Source organism: Drosophila elegans, unplaced genomic scaffold, assembly GCF_018152505.1.
Source record: "Drosophila elegans isolate 14027-0461.03 unplaced genomic scaffold, ASM1815250v1 contig_208, whole genome shotgun sequence".
Lineage (NCBI taxonomy): Eukaryota > Metazoa > Arthropoda > Insecta > Diptera > Drosophilidae > Drosophila > Drosophila elegans.
Window position 1 is genome coordinate 5,671,584 of NW_024545578.1, and position 14,803 is coordinate 5,686,386.

The window sequence follows — 14,803 nt, forward strand, 5'->3', positions numbered from 1 at the left end:
TTGAAGTTTTACTGCCGATTTTTTATGGCTTAAAAATGTTTATAAGCTTACATCAGCAACAAAATTTAACTGCATACTTATAAATTTGTATTTAAAACTGCCCCAACGAACTGTTATATTTTTTACAAGGTTTTTATTATATTATTTTATCTATTAACTTTAACCTTTCAAATCGCAGCGAATGGTTTTCCTTTCATATTATTTTAAGTCCTAATACAGCATTATTTGTATATTATTTAATAAATCTCATTCAAGAATTCTTAATCATAGAAATTGTTTCTAAGTCCTCTGTGTTTTCTACATTATTTCATAATTCATCAAATAAATGCTCAAATCAAAGATTTCATGCCTCTCTCTTTTGATTAGAATTCTCTTTCTCCGCAATCACAATTTGTTGGCTTCAATAATTCATTGTTTTTGCCGCCGTCAGTGCTTTTGGCAACGATTATTGAAGGACAGGCGGGCTCAGAATCACAGGCAGGCGGACAGACAACTTGAGGTTGCTGTTCTACTTGACAAATGGATTTCTGTGGCCTGACCCACGGCGGCAATGGCAACAAATTCGTTGCGGCATAGGAAAATCATCAAATCACGACTTTGAGCTCTTTTGATTGACATGCACAAAAAGGAGCAAAAGCAAAAAGCGAGAGAACAAACATTAACGGCAACAACTACTAACGCCGCCTGGCTGCTTGCCTGCCTGATTGTTCATAATTAAAGCCAAAACGGCTCGAGGTTGTTGGCAGTAAAAATCGCAAATTTCGCAATAATTCTTTGGCGTCACCAGAGTCGCCAGTCTCTCGAGGTGACAGAGCATGAATCTAACAGTTGGCTCCAAATCACCGAGGAATTATCTCACACACTGCATTCAGATATATAGGTAGGTATACCACATAACCAATACGCCCCGTTAGCCAGAGCGCTTATTAACGCATAATTAGCATATTTAGTGTGGCTCGAGTAATTGCTTCGATACCCTGCCTTAGTTGCGCTCGGATACAAGTGACATAGTATTATTTGGCACTGAAAAAAAAAAATATTTCATTTGCTTTCGATACAATTTGTTAAAGTCAGGAATGGAGTTTTCCTTAATATTATTTTGTAATTGAATTTTAAAAACTACAAAATGTCTGTGGGAACCTATTTTAAATTTTGTAAAATTAAAAATTCTTTTGAAATTTAATTGATTTTTAAAATGTATTGCTTGTGATGTTATTATCGAATCTTTTTATTTTTTAAGTATGCTCATTTCAAGTTAAGCCTCATTTAGTGCCGCACTCTGTTACCATTGCCACGAACCAATTGACCAACCCACCAGGCCGCCAGCCTCCCCTGCCCCTCTTCCTCCCCCTCCCCCTTCCCCTTTCCCTCCCCCTCCCACTCCTTCCCTCCCATTTTGACCGCTCAGCTTGTACCGTTCACTTTGCGGGCATTTCAGTCGCCAACGCCAGTCGACAAAGGCAACAACTACAAGAGCAACTAAGGCAACAATTGTCGCATTTGACATTTAGCTACAATTACTTTTTTTTTAGCCGTCTTTCGTTTCGTTGCTTATATTTGGCATGACTCGTTGGCCATATCTCCCCCTTTTTGCATTTCCATAGCGCGAAACTTGTTATAAATTTAAAATATGCACACTCTTTTTCCCCGCCACTTTTGTTTTCAAGGTGTTGCGGTCAATTAAATTGCGACAAAAAATATTTTTTCCTCGTGCACAGAAAAACAGCTGACATGACCAGGGATTCGCTGGGTTATTTTTAGAAAGTCGATCACATTTATGGAGGGGGTAAATCGTTTTAATACTGTGCTTATATGGAATGGTATTGGAAAATGGATTGACTTGCTGTGGATTTTCATAGACAACATGGGTTTGGGATGTTTAGTTGGAACGGAGTTTAAAGCCCTATGATAACAATGCAATTTATAGTTCATAAATTATGCTGTATTAAGTTAAATAATTTGTATACAACATTTATAGATACTCATTTTACACTTCTATACTACTATATATACTATAAATTTTGAGTATTATATATACTTTGTATTTTATGCTAACGAGATTCCCTCTGACTTAAACTAGAAAAATGTGGTATTGTAAATTTAAAAATTCCCAAACGAAGACCTGTTTAAATTGTCCTTTTCTGGTGGCATTTCCTTTGTTTCTTGCAACTTGCCTCTGGCCAAAATAGGCAACCTGATGCCCCTGTGACTTGCATTGTGTCTCGAAGGTGTGGCCGTTGCACTTATCCATTATACCACATCCATAGATATTCTGCAGTGGGCGTAAGCCGTCGCCCCCAAAAACTGGAATCGGAATTGTCTGCATGCCGACCCGCAAAACCGACTTCTTTGGGGCGGCCCCCAGTGAGTGAGCCTTTCATAACTTTTGGCATTTACAATATTTAATCATATTTCGTGAGGACCGTTGGCGGGCAGAAATGTCGTTCGAGCGTAACTTATGGATACCCTGCGGATGGGCCTGCATCTCCATCGCCATCGCCATCGCCATCTGCATCTTTCTCTCAGCAATTTAACCGTTTTCATTTTTTATGCATGTGCATTGCATTTGTAGCTCATTTGCATTTGCGGTTGCTGGCGTCGTCATCCTTGCGCTGGTTGTCAGCCATGCAATTTGCTGCAGAAAAAAAAACAAAAAATGAGATGTGCAAAAAAAAACATTGAACCGAACGAGTGCCTGGCGCTGAGCATTTGGCAGCATTAAATTTAATTTTATTAAAGAAAAAACTTTGCTCTCATATGCATGTGTGTGGGAATTGAGCAAATGACAACAGGCGCAAGTTGCTGCTGCAGTTGATGTTGCTGGTGTCGTTGGTGTTGCTGCTGCTGTTGTCGCCACATGTTGTTGACGTGCATGTTGCCGCGGTCCGCCTTTGTTTTATGGTCTGTGCGGGTGTCTCTCCGAACTTCGATGAAGTTTTCCTTTTTCCGTTCTCCAACGAGATTGAAATTGTAACAATTACGTTTATATACGTATTGCAGCTTGTTTCTTGCTTCTTGCACTTTTAAAATCAATCGGTTTTTGTGGGTTTTCCTGCATTCAGAACCCCCGGAGCAAGTCTGTTTGCTCCTGCTCATCATCTTAACCTGTTCGATGTTGCATATTCATTTTGGTGCCCAAGGACATTGGACATCGGACGTCGGCAGTCATCATCATCAGTAAAACGGCAGCTGAAGAGGATTCGAAGAAATACACATAAAGGAAATAAATTTAATATAAAGCAAAGAGTATAAACAAACGAAATATATTTTTATTCATTAAATTTAAGGTTTCGTGAGCCCAATGCTATTTAGAATATTTTTCATTTATATATAATTAAATTTTGTAAGGAAAGAAATTGCTTTAATTGCTAAACAAATAACTTTTATTAGAGCTTTAAGCATCTTAACACATGCAAATTAAATTTTCAAAAAGTCAGCAATGTACGTAGCAATAACAATACCATATTTATTTGTTTCTCTGTATTGGCAGAAGAAGAAGCCGCCATATCGAAATGCTTCTCATCATCATTTGCATATGTTACACTTTATTTATTGTTGCGGTTGTTTCTCTTTGTTATTCGCGCATTGCATTACAAAGAAAATGGCATTATAGGTGGGGTATACCCACTATAGTGGGGTGGCCAAATGTGCAGAAGAGCAGATATAACTCATACGCAATGTTAACCTCGCTCTTTCTTGCTCGCATATTTATAGCAGTTACGTGAGACTTTGTTTATGTGACAATTGCTTTTTGTTTCACAGCTCGGCTTCTGCACACGCTCTCGCACACATGTCTGCATATTCATTTATTTGTTTTTTTTTTCTGTTTCGTTATAATTTTTTTTTGGGAGTTGTAATTTATGTCATTCGATTGTGCAAGAATTTTGCAAACATTTGCTGTTGGCACCTCCAAAACTCGTCTGATGAATGGAAGCCTTTCAAGTTCTCCCTGAAGTTAATTAATTGTGCACTTAGAAAAAAAGGAAATCACAGTTGTTAAGACATTTTTGATAAATGGGTTTAATTTGTAACCATTTTTATGGTTTTTGTTGCACATGTTAATTTGAAGTAACTTTTTGGGAAAAATTTTTTACAAGATTATTCAAAATTGTTTTTGTCAAAAATGAAATCGACATTTATGCAGTATTAAAAAATGACTTAACTGTTTAGTTAATTTAAAAATTTTTAAAACTAATGAAAATTCATGCTTCTAATGCTTAGTTTCTTTACAAATGGTGTTATTGCCCTCGGATCGCCTTGTAATTAAATTGTAACCGTTTTTATTATTTTTGTTAAATTGTGCAATCTAAATGGATTCACCATCTTTTTATTCTCATCAGCTCATGGATAAGCGCCTTTCTATTTCTCATTCTTATTGAGGAAATAACCCATTAAAGATTAAATGTATTAAGCTTTATTAATAAATGAAATAATTAATTAAGTTAAAAAGAGAAATGGTGAAATCTGAAATGTCATTGTAAAATAGAAAAATCTCTTACAGATTTATGACTGCATTGAAAAAAGAAAAACAAACTTTTAATGCTTCCTAATGACATGCTGCTACTTTTTAGTATACTGAATTCCTTCTTTCCTAACAAGTGATGTTTTTGCTCTCGCGTCGCCTGGTAATTGAATAGAACTCAGCCCCCTTTTTTCGCCCAGATCACTTGCTGCCCATTATTGGCCAACAATCGCGGGGAGTGAGGGCTTTGGTCACGGACTGGGCCGTATCATTTTCGCATTTTGATGTCCGATTACAGGCGGCAACGCTAACTAGAGCAGCAACAATAGAAAAAAAGGTACAATGGCGGCAGAGGCAACCACTATTATGACAGCGACTGGCTGAAGCAAAAGCAATTTGTTGCACTCACTCAGATACACACGCACACATGGATGCAGAGTCGCACAACTAGCAGCTACCAGATAGAATTGTATCTGTGAGAGACAACTCAATGCGCTCAGTCCGCTGCTATGAAAAATGGATCTGCTCCAGAAGATTTCAGTAATCTCGTCCGTCACACTTGGCCGCTCAAGTACAAATTTATGAAGACTCCACCGAGGAACAGCCCTCCCTTTTTCGACCATGTCCGAGTGGGTTTTATTAACTTGTTCTTTGCAGCAGTCAAGAATGTCACGGTAGAGTGGCCAAAGTGTCAGTGGATAAGACATTCCGATTGCCGGTGGTTATGATGTAAGTTCAATAAATTTTCCATTGCAACAATGCCCAGACAATGGCAGCCGGTAATCAGTGTTGTTGCCTCAGCTCATTTGCATGGCAATCTTTTGCGAAATCCCAGCTAAATGACTCTCCTCTATTCCCTCCTGTGTGAAGAAATGGGCGTGTTGTTGAAAGCGCAAAACAATTAATGTGACTGCGATGGGGCTTAATGAACTTTTGCAAAGAGAAAAAAATCGGAAAAAAACCTTGTAGCCAAGTGGGAAAAGGAAAAACCTGCGATTGTCTCCATCTCCATCTCCAACTCCACGGATCGTTATTCCTTTCACATTCGATTTAGCATTTAACGGCCCACGAAATCAGCCATTTCCACAGCGATTTCCACTTCCATCCCGACAATTTCAACGCACACAATTTTCAATTAATTAAACCAAAAATATTCTTGTTGCTTCTGTTGCTCCCCGGAGGAGAAGCCTTTTACAATTGACGTAAAATATAATTAAAATTGTTCATGTCAATACGCAAAGCGAAATCGAAATCGGAGTCGAGGGGTTTGCAAGTTGCACAAAAAGTCAACGCGATGCGACGCATTCAATCAATGCGTGGCAGACAAAATGCAAAAATGCACTTTTATTGTGTTTTAAAACAAATTGAAAATTCAACAATTCGGTGTAGAAAAAATGTTGGCATGAGCAGAAAATCAAATACCAAATAGTTGTATGCTCTGTAAAAAAACAATCCCAAATATGTTTCAAAAGGGAATTAGGATGAATTTCTTGTTAACATAGAATCAGATTTATTTAAATTACTTCATTCCGAACTGAAACAAACTCTGCACTACTTAACTCTTAACCTTCTACTGATTTCCAGCTTAAATATTGAACAATAAATGAGGTATTAATTTGTTAAGATTTCGAACATCACCCAAAAATGTTTACAATGACCTCGATCCGTCTCCGCTCATAAATTTCCATGTTGCCATGTCATATGATAATCAGAATTTATGGCTTAATTGCTAGATAATAGAGCAAAGAATTAATTCCCATGTTCCCATGGCATTTATGGCAAACAAAGCCCATCATATGTCAGTTGAGAACAGTTTTTGGGTTAGGGTATTTCTGCACACATTGCTGTGTAATAATAAATATTTTGTTTGGCTTTTGTTTATGTAAAGCTTCGCTTTTTGCCAACGCTCTATGCCTGCCACTTTTTTTTTTGCATTTAATCTTGCATTACACCCGTTGCAGCTTTGATTTTTGCTGTTGTTGGCATGTAAATGGGCTAAAAGGGCGGGGTTTTTGTCGCTGCATTTTTACGCCCGCCTAGTTATGTGCTTGCAGTTTTTACTTTCATCGCTGTCGTCGCATGCAAAAGTGTTGTATAAATTTCAGTTTCAATTGGCCCCCCAGCGGAGTGATCGATGTCGATGTCGATGTTGAGCAATCGGAAAGTGTCAACCTAAAGGTGGCCGATGAACATGCACCTGCATTGCGACCCCAAACACACATCTTTTCACCCAGCCTTCACAAAACGCAGCGTCAACATCATTATGGTTGTGCTATTGCTGCTGCTGCTGGTGCCTGATTTCTTTTGACGAAAGCGCAAAAATTTTCCTAATGATGCCGCGCAAATTCAACTGCAACTAACTGTTTGCTGTTTGCTGTTACCTGTACTCTACACCCTGTACCGTACCCCGCCGATTTTCCGATTTTCCACCGCCGACTGCAGTAATCTGGTCATGGCCAACGTGGATGATTGTTGACTTTTATGATTTCCATTTCTTAGCTTTATTATGGACGTGTGGCAAATCAGCAGCAGCAGCAAATAGAAAACACCGCAGCGGCAGCTACAACTATACCAGCTCCAGTCCAGTGGTACAAAAAATCAATAGAAATCCCCCGGATGGACCAACTCAACTCTCCCCCGTGCATCTGCTGTGCGTATGCCATAAATCGTAACAATAACCACTTGCCACTTTACCAGACACCGAACAGACATCAACGTCGAGTTGGATTCGTATTCGTATTCGAATTCGGACTCGGACTCTGATTCGGACCTCAACTCGGACTCAAAGTTGGACATGGAGCAGCTGGAGAAGGCGGCATACGATTTCACTTGACTGACAAACAGACATAAGCAAAGTGTTTGGCTTCAGCCATATCCCTCAAGTGACTTTCTAAGCGATGCCAAATGCCTGCAACATGAAAAATGTGGAGCGAAGGCATTGCAGCAATGGCAATGGTAGTAGCAAAAACAACTCAATGCCATTATCATTGGGCGGCAAATACCCAATTACTTGTAATATACAGAGTGCTTGTATGCACTGTATTGCACTGCATAAAGCACCTGTATCTCGGGATCTTTGCGAGTTCGGGGTACCCTCTTTGGTATGCCAACTTCTATTGCGATTACCAAAGATTCCCCATTCATTATCAGCCATAAACTTTTAGGATACCAGTTCTGCCTTATAGCTGTGCTTATAAAATCTGCTGGATCTCAGGTTCTATTAGAGTTCGGGGGATCAGTTTTGGTATGCGAACTTCATTGATGTTTGTGACCAAATTAATTTTATTTTTAGAGCTGCTTTAAATTCTTATAGCACAACCACTTAGATCTCGGGATCTATAAGAGTTCGCGGTACCAATTTTGGTATGTGAGCTTCTTTGATGTTGATAGCTATAAAGAAATCACAGGTTTTTGACTATCCTTTATTTCTTTACAATGACAGTTAAAAATGGCCGTAAAAATAGACTCAGTACCGGGTATCTTTTGGGTCACAACGTTCATCACTCTCATGTGTTTTATAAGGCTGCTCGGTCCATTTAGCCGCCTCCTTCCATATTTTCCCTTCCGTCCTTCAACCCGTGTCCAGTGCTGTGTAGTGTGCTCACAAATATTGTCCCACACAACTCATAAAAAGCCCATTTATAACTGTTAACTTGTACAAAAGTATTTACAGACGATTTAGCAGCTCTCAGAATTACAACCATCGCCACACAATTGCAATTGTTTATTTGTGTTTACTGCTCTCACCCCGCCCCCTTTTCCACCGCCGCCCACTTTTCCCCCTCCCCCAAACCCCCTCAATGAAATTTCCCCCTTTGCTGGCCTGCTTCTTCTGCTTTGGACTACAACTACACCATCTCCCTTTTGGTAGCAATAAAAAGTGTTGTTATTTGTACAATGTTGTTTGTTTGCGCCAGAGTGTGTTTTTTGTTATGTTTGCTATTATTGTTGCTATTATTACAGTTGTTGTTACATTGGTCGTTGTTTAGTGGGCAACACAGCTGCTGCTGACACGCAGAATTCAATGCAACAAGAAGAAGCCCAAGTGCAAAACAAAAGCAAAAAACTGGAAAAACAAATAAACCAGTAGTAGCAGCAAAATCATCGAGAGAACTGAGAAAGGGTGGTGGAATCCAAAGTTTTCCATTGTCCCATGGTTGAATGAACATAAAGACGATTGTACAAAGAAATGGTGCAGTAGGGGTTAATGGTAACATTTGGCAAGTGTCAAAAATATTGAATCCTACAAAAAACATAGAAAAATGTATATGAGCCCCTAACTAAATTTATTTTCCAAAAATGTAAGCTACTTTAAAAAATGTATACCTGACCAAAACAATAATTATTATTATAATTTATTGAGAAATTTCTTAATATTGTTGCTCAGTTTATTTATAGAACTTTTATTAAAATAAACCAAAATCAACTATTTGAGCCTTTTATATAACTTTTTTTTAAGCCCCAGTTGCTGTTTGTGTTAATGGAAATTAATTATTTACTCTCCATTTTAATTTTAAGCTGATTGCTAACCGAGCAAATATTCCAACATATTTTCACGCGTTAATATATTTAAACGTTCAAGCATAAATTGTGTTTAAGCCACTCTGATAAATAATTCCGAAGCCTTTTGCTCTACAGAAATAAACAGAGCTCTTGGCCTCATAATTAGTTAGGTCCACAGCATTATAATGGGTATTAACTTCTGTATTTTAAGCCGCTTAACGTTTTAGCAAACCATCTTCACCTAATATACTTGGTAGTCAATAGGAGGATATCATTACGAATAGCCCCATTTACTTTCATTACCTAAGCCATCGCATCAATAATGATAAATTAGTGAAAGTGTCAGGAACAGAGATTTAAGCCTCTTTGTTAGTTAAACATCCACATTACCATTCGTATTAAATTCAATATTAAAACAGCTTATTTGTAAAGCACATTACATCAATATACCAGTAGTTGCTGGCTGAAACGATATGAGCCGAAAATAGTTAAAATTCATAAATGAAAAGAAAAAGCCGGAGCAAGGTTAGTTTGCATTGTTCGTATTTGTTTTTTCCGGCATTTCCATTGCCGTTGCAACAATTACTGCAGCGTAAAATAAAGGAAAAGTAAACAAATGCACTTTATCTGCTGGCCAACAGAGTGCAGCAGCATTTATAGGAAAAATGGGTTATGAAAAACAATTTGAAAAGGTATTAAATTTATGTCAGTACCCGCCCCAGGGTTGTTGTAAAATTTTATATGCACATACGCAGAGAGCTGGTCGCTGTCAGCGGAATTTCTCATATTGATTTTGCCTTAAATAATAAAAAATATTTTTTTCTCCACTCTTTTCCAGTGTGCAGCGTTTAATGGCCGATGGATAAAGTGAGGTAAGTGAAACAAAAAGCCAGAAGGGTAGCGTTTTTGTAGCATTGCTTATTAAAAATAGCTGGCTGCAAGCAAAAACAAGCTTAAAGTGCATGGACAGAGACACAGACGCAGTCACGAGGCTTGTTGTAGTATTTTTCAAGAATTGGGACAACAAGGCGCATAAATAACCGACATGCCAACAAAAAAAAAACAGAGTCGCAGAAAAAGCCTGTAAAAAACTAAGCGAAACTCGCCAAGATACTGCACTTAGAATAGTAAACAAGCGATGGGGACAGGGGTTTGTACACAGGGAGATATTATATAGTATTATTAAACATAATCAAAATTAAAAATCTAAAAGAAATACATATGGTAAGGACTTGCTAGAAGCAACAACATATATTGCATATTAAATGTTAATTTTTATATCATTAAAATTAGCAAAAATAAATAGCCTACCTCTATGGTAAATAAATTCCTAAACATTTTTACAAAAATTAAAAAATAAATACTTTTCTATTACCTATTTAATGGTGTTTAAAAATATCACCCTTATGTATGAAAGTTAGAACTTTTTTATGTTAATATGTAGCTAAATCGTTTGGCATTTCTTGCTGTGCGGGTGCAAGGAACGAGTGTGTGTGAAGGAATTGCAACTAAATACGAGAGCTAAGATGAATCGCAATGCATCCCGCCCACCGCTCCCCGCCCCCGCGGCATTTCCACCATTTGGTCCACAGTGGGAGCAAAAAGAAAGCGCACATACCGGTTTTCCGCGGCCCAGAGACAGTACGAGTACGAGTACACGGGGACAGGTTTATTTTCCCGTTGGGACTGTGTGACAAATCAAGCGAGAAGCGAGAGCGAAGACAACAACCGCGACCGGAGAGAAAAAAAAAGACCATAGCCATCGTACGCGGAAAACGTCAATGGCCAGGAAAATTCTGAGAGGGCGGAGGGGACGGGGAGGTGGAAAACTGTGTGCAAGAGGGACGGCACACAGCTGCGACGCTCTGCGTAATGGCAGCAGGAAATTGAAAAAAGTTGCCGCGCGCTCACCTTTGAGGCGCTTCTGTTGCATTTCCTTGCCTGTTCTTGGCGCTTTTCTTTTCCAAGAGGTATTCAGGGAAAATCCGGGTATATGTTGCAGCCTAACAACATAGAGAAAAGAGGTTTCTCCGAAAAAAGCGGCTAAAATGTTTAAATCAAAACAACATTTTATATTCTTTCCTCTGACTTAAATTTTCACATCAAAATAAAAATAAGGCTTTATTCTGTGTATTAAGAGATAAAATAGTTATTTTGATAATTTATAGCTTATGGCATTGACTAATAATGATTCTTTAAAGTATAATTGCAATGTAAATATAATAGTTTTCGAGTTAACTTTTCTGCTGTCAGCAAACAAACAACAAACTGGATAATAAATATTAAATTTATTGCTTTATATTTATAGTGGTTGTTTGAGGGAAATATAATTATATTTTATCTGGTAAATATTAGTATGCAAAGTTTATTACTAGGTATGTTTAAGTCGCCATTCGGTCATCATGTTGCACTTTATCCTGCACTTGACAGTCGTTTCCACCTTTACCGCCTAGGAAAGAGTGTCAAAAGTCAAACACTCTTGCTTGTCTCAGTCCCAATCTCTTGAGTTGTGGGAGTCGCACAGGGACACGGGTTTTTGCTGATTTATGGTACTTTATTTCGGTTGGCTAAAACTAGCCTAAAGTCACTGGCCTAGATTTGAAAAAAAATGTCTCCATGGGAATAAGAATATGTTTCTCAAGGTGCCAATTTTTCTTAAGTAATTCCTAATTGGCTTTGCACACATATGGCAAATTCTTTAAATTGAAAAACAAAGAAAAGCCTTATTTGGTTTGAAATAATGATGATTAGAAATCATCAAGACTAAAAAAATTAATTATATGTTTGTATACAAAATTATATTGCATTTTATTTAAAATCTTAATGTTATTTTTTATATCACAAAAAATTTTATTTCTAAACAATCATCTTTAGATGAGAGTTTAGATAAGTGTGTAGTAAAGAGTCTTGATTTTCTTGGTTGTCTATTCAAGTTATCACGTTCTTAAAATCACTAAATATGGTCCTCAATTAAATTAATGACTTCCGCGTTAGACCATAGACTATAGCCTATAGCTTGCCGATTTCCTGGAGATACTTTCGCTTGCGTTTCTGCTGCTTCTCGAGTTGCCGCCGCATATTGTTCTGCAACCTGTCGCGGTACTCGCGTTCCCGGTCCAGGGCATTCATCTGCTGGGAACTGGCCTCCGCGTCGAACTCGAGGTCAAAGGCCGTCTCCCATTGACGTCGCTGCTGCAGCTGGATGAGCTCATTCGTCAGCTGCAACTTGGTGCTGCAGATGCGCATCAGCCGCCGTTTGGGGCGCCCCAACTCCCGCCGATGGAGATACAAGGCATAGCTCACGGATTTCTCAGCCCTCTGGGAGTTGCCGCTGCTCGAATAGTCTGGCATTTCTGCTAAAATGTATCTTCTCGTCTCTGGTTCCTTTGGCTGCTATGCAAATCGAAACGCTCTCGTCGCTGGTTTGAGGCCAAATGACGCAATCAGTGCGTGTGCGGGCGACTTTTAAGTCAGTCAGGTAGTTCGATCTGCATTTCCCGGCTTTTCCAAGCCCATGTCCCAGCGGGCAGGTATGCAAAAATCCAGAATTTATTGCCGCATATTGTAACTGAAGAGCTCAATTAGCTGGGCGGATGGCTGGGGGGCATATACTTTATACCTTTGTACCTTATACCTTACCTGCAGCTAATCTCGTACCGCGACTTGAACTGATTACGTTTTCCAGCTCAGTGCTCAGTTGTTGCCAACGGTGTCATCGCCAGCAGGCAGAACAGAGAGCTCCAGGTTCAATGCAAATGCGCTTTGCATGTTGCCGCTAATTGGCAATAGTTGTCGATGTTACTGTTCTTTCGCTGCCACACTCGATTCCCTCTAGCCTCGCTGCACTTGGCAAAAATTGTATGCCAAAAATATTAATATTGAAGTCTTCCAAGGAAAAAGAAAATGTAAAAAACTTCCTTTAAATAAGGACAAAATGTGTATGAAACCGATTCCAACATTTCATTTTGGGCAGAAAGTACACAAAGTATTTTTATTTGGACGATTTTTTGGATTTTCGCGCTTAAGGAAGATAATAAAATAAAATTAAATCTTATTTGACTAAAATGAATTGACTTATATATATAAAATATATTGTAAAATGGTTATTTTGTTCAACTAGGTCTTGGATGTAAAAGGCAACATTGTGAAAACTTAAGTTTAATAAGTAATGCATTTCCAAAGATATTTATTTCTGTGCATGCTGTCAAGCTTCAATTTAATAAATTTTGCATTACCTTAAAAGCAAAAAACCTTAAAAGATCTAAAGTAGATATATTAAAAAGTAAAGTAGTTTTTATGACTATCTGAGAACTTGATTTCGCGAGAAATCACTTTAATATTCCTAGAACTGTGTTCCCTAATTTAACACGCCAATAAGAAACTACTTAATATCCAAAAATAGAATGTATTACCTAAGAAAAAAGATTTTGTCTAATTTCAAGGTGTGATGTACGTAATTTCTAGACTTCATTAATTATTCACAATTAGTTCTCCGTTTACTAGAGCATATTCTCGCCTTTGGACAATTTGTGGTAGTGTAAATTTTCAGTTCTTTTCAGTCTTTTTCACTGAGACGTGACCGGCGTGATTGATGAACGCCGTTATGCTCTTACGTTTGCCATCGAATCGAAGCGGCCCTGCGAGCGGTACGCGTTTAGTTTTAGTTTAGTGTCCATGTCGAAGTCCACATCTATATCCACATCCATGTGTGTAATTCAAGCGCATGCGTCGCTGCCTCACAAGGTGTTGCATAAGCCGGCGCCATAAAATGAACCGGCAGAAAAACAATAAAACACACCAGCAAATTAGAAATTACCTTTATGTGCAATACGAGGTAACGTAGCAAACAAAAAAAAAAACAGAAAAAAATGGTAACAAATTTACACACAATGGGCAGTTAGTCTGTGGAAGGGGCATTGCCTTGTGGCAAATGTGCGTGGCATTACATCAGCGATTTCTTTTGGCCAACTCTGCATCTGCGGCCTCATTAAGCCGGGTTAAATCGGAACTGTAATATCCAAGCTTGGGTTAAATCGGAACTGTAGTTGTACCATAGGTTGCCAAGCCAGTGCGGAAACTCTAAGGCCACATTACTATTGCACATCAGCCAGTGCGTTGCCAAGTGATTTCCCTTTATTTACGGAGGGAAAATGCTGCTAATTAACCCACATGGCCGGGAGTGTGAACTGGAAATTGCTCTCCAGCTTGTCCATCCAGCTCTCGGCCAGCAAAACTTTGCAGTCCAGCTGCATTACAATGTTATCCAAATGACAATACGCAAAATATATATATATTATACATATACTAGATCCCTAAAAACTTTTGTCGGGTAGCGACAAATTTCCAACTGGCAAAACTCCATGTAACAACACAATGTATATATATGCTGCACTCACACAGAAAAACAACTATAACAAAGCAAACAAAATGCAGAAAAAGAATGTTTTCCACATCAAAATGCACATAAATAATAAATGGAACCAGCCAAACGACCAGAACAGGAAAAACGGACGTACAAGGCTCGGAACCTGGAAACAAAAGAGAATCGAGATGCCAGAATCTGAAAACTGAAACTGAAAACCGAGAACAGAGAACTGAAAACTGAAAAACTGAAAAACAGAGAAACTGGCAACTAAGAGAACGGAAAATGTTGGTCAGCAGGAGCCATTGTTGTTTGGGACAACTGTTAATAATGAAAGCGCTGGCGAAAATTATGAAATTAATTTTCCAATTTTAATTATGCAACAGTTGCCAGCTTCTCTGTTGCAGCTCCTCAAAATGCAAATTGACTGGCACATGCAGAAAGTTGTGAATGGAAATGGGAGTGGGAAACCCTTT

General features: G+C 38.5%; 2 protein-coding genes across 2 annotated transcripts in view; one reads left to right on the forward strand and one right to left on the reverse strand.

The window, feature by feature from the left end:
- Nucleotides 1-14,803, forward strand: part of LOC108145946 — a 120,230-nt gene that overhangs the window by 7,340 nt on the left and 98,087 nt on the right. The window contains exon 2 of the mRNA XM_017271654.1: nt 9,804-9,837. The gene's annotated coding sequence lies outside the window, so the exon portion shown is untranslated. The remainder of the gene's footprint in view (nt 1-9,803; nt 9,838-14,803) is intronic.
- Nucleotides 11,018-13,052, reverse strand: LOC108145949. Its single transcript, XM_017271658.2, has one exon. The coding sequence runs from the start codon at nt 12,314-12,316 to the stop codon at nt 11,975-11,977; it is 342 nt and encodes a 113-aa protein (XP_017127147.1). The 5' UTR covers nt 12,317-13,052; the 3' UTR covers nt 11,018-11,974.

Excerpts from the sequence above, each read along its gene's own strand:
- LOC108145949 (XM_017271658.2), bottom strand. The coding sequence starts at position 12,316 with ATGCCAGACTATTCGAGCAGCGGCAACTCCCAGAGGGCTGAGAAATCC.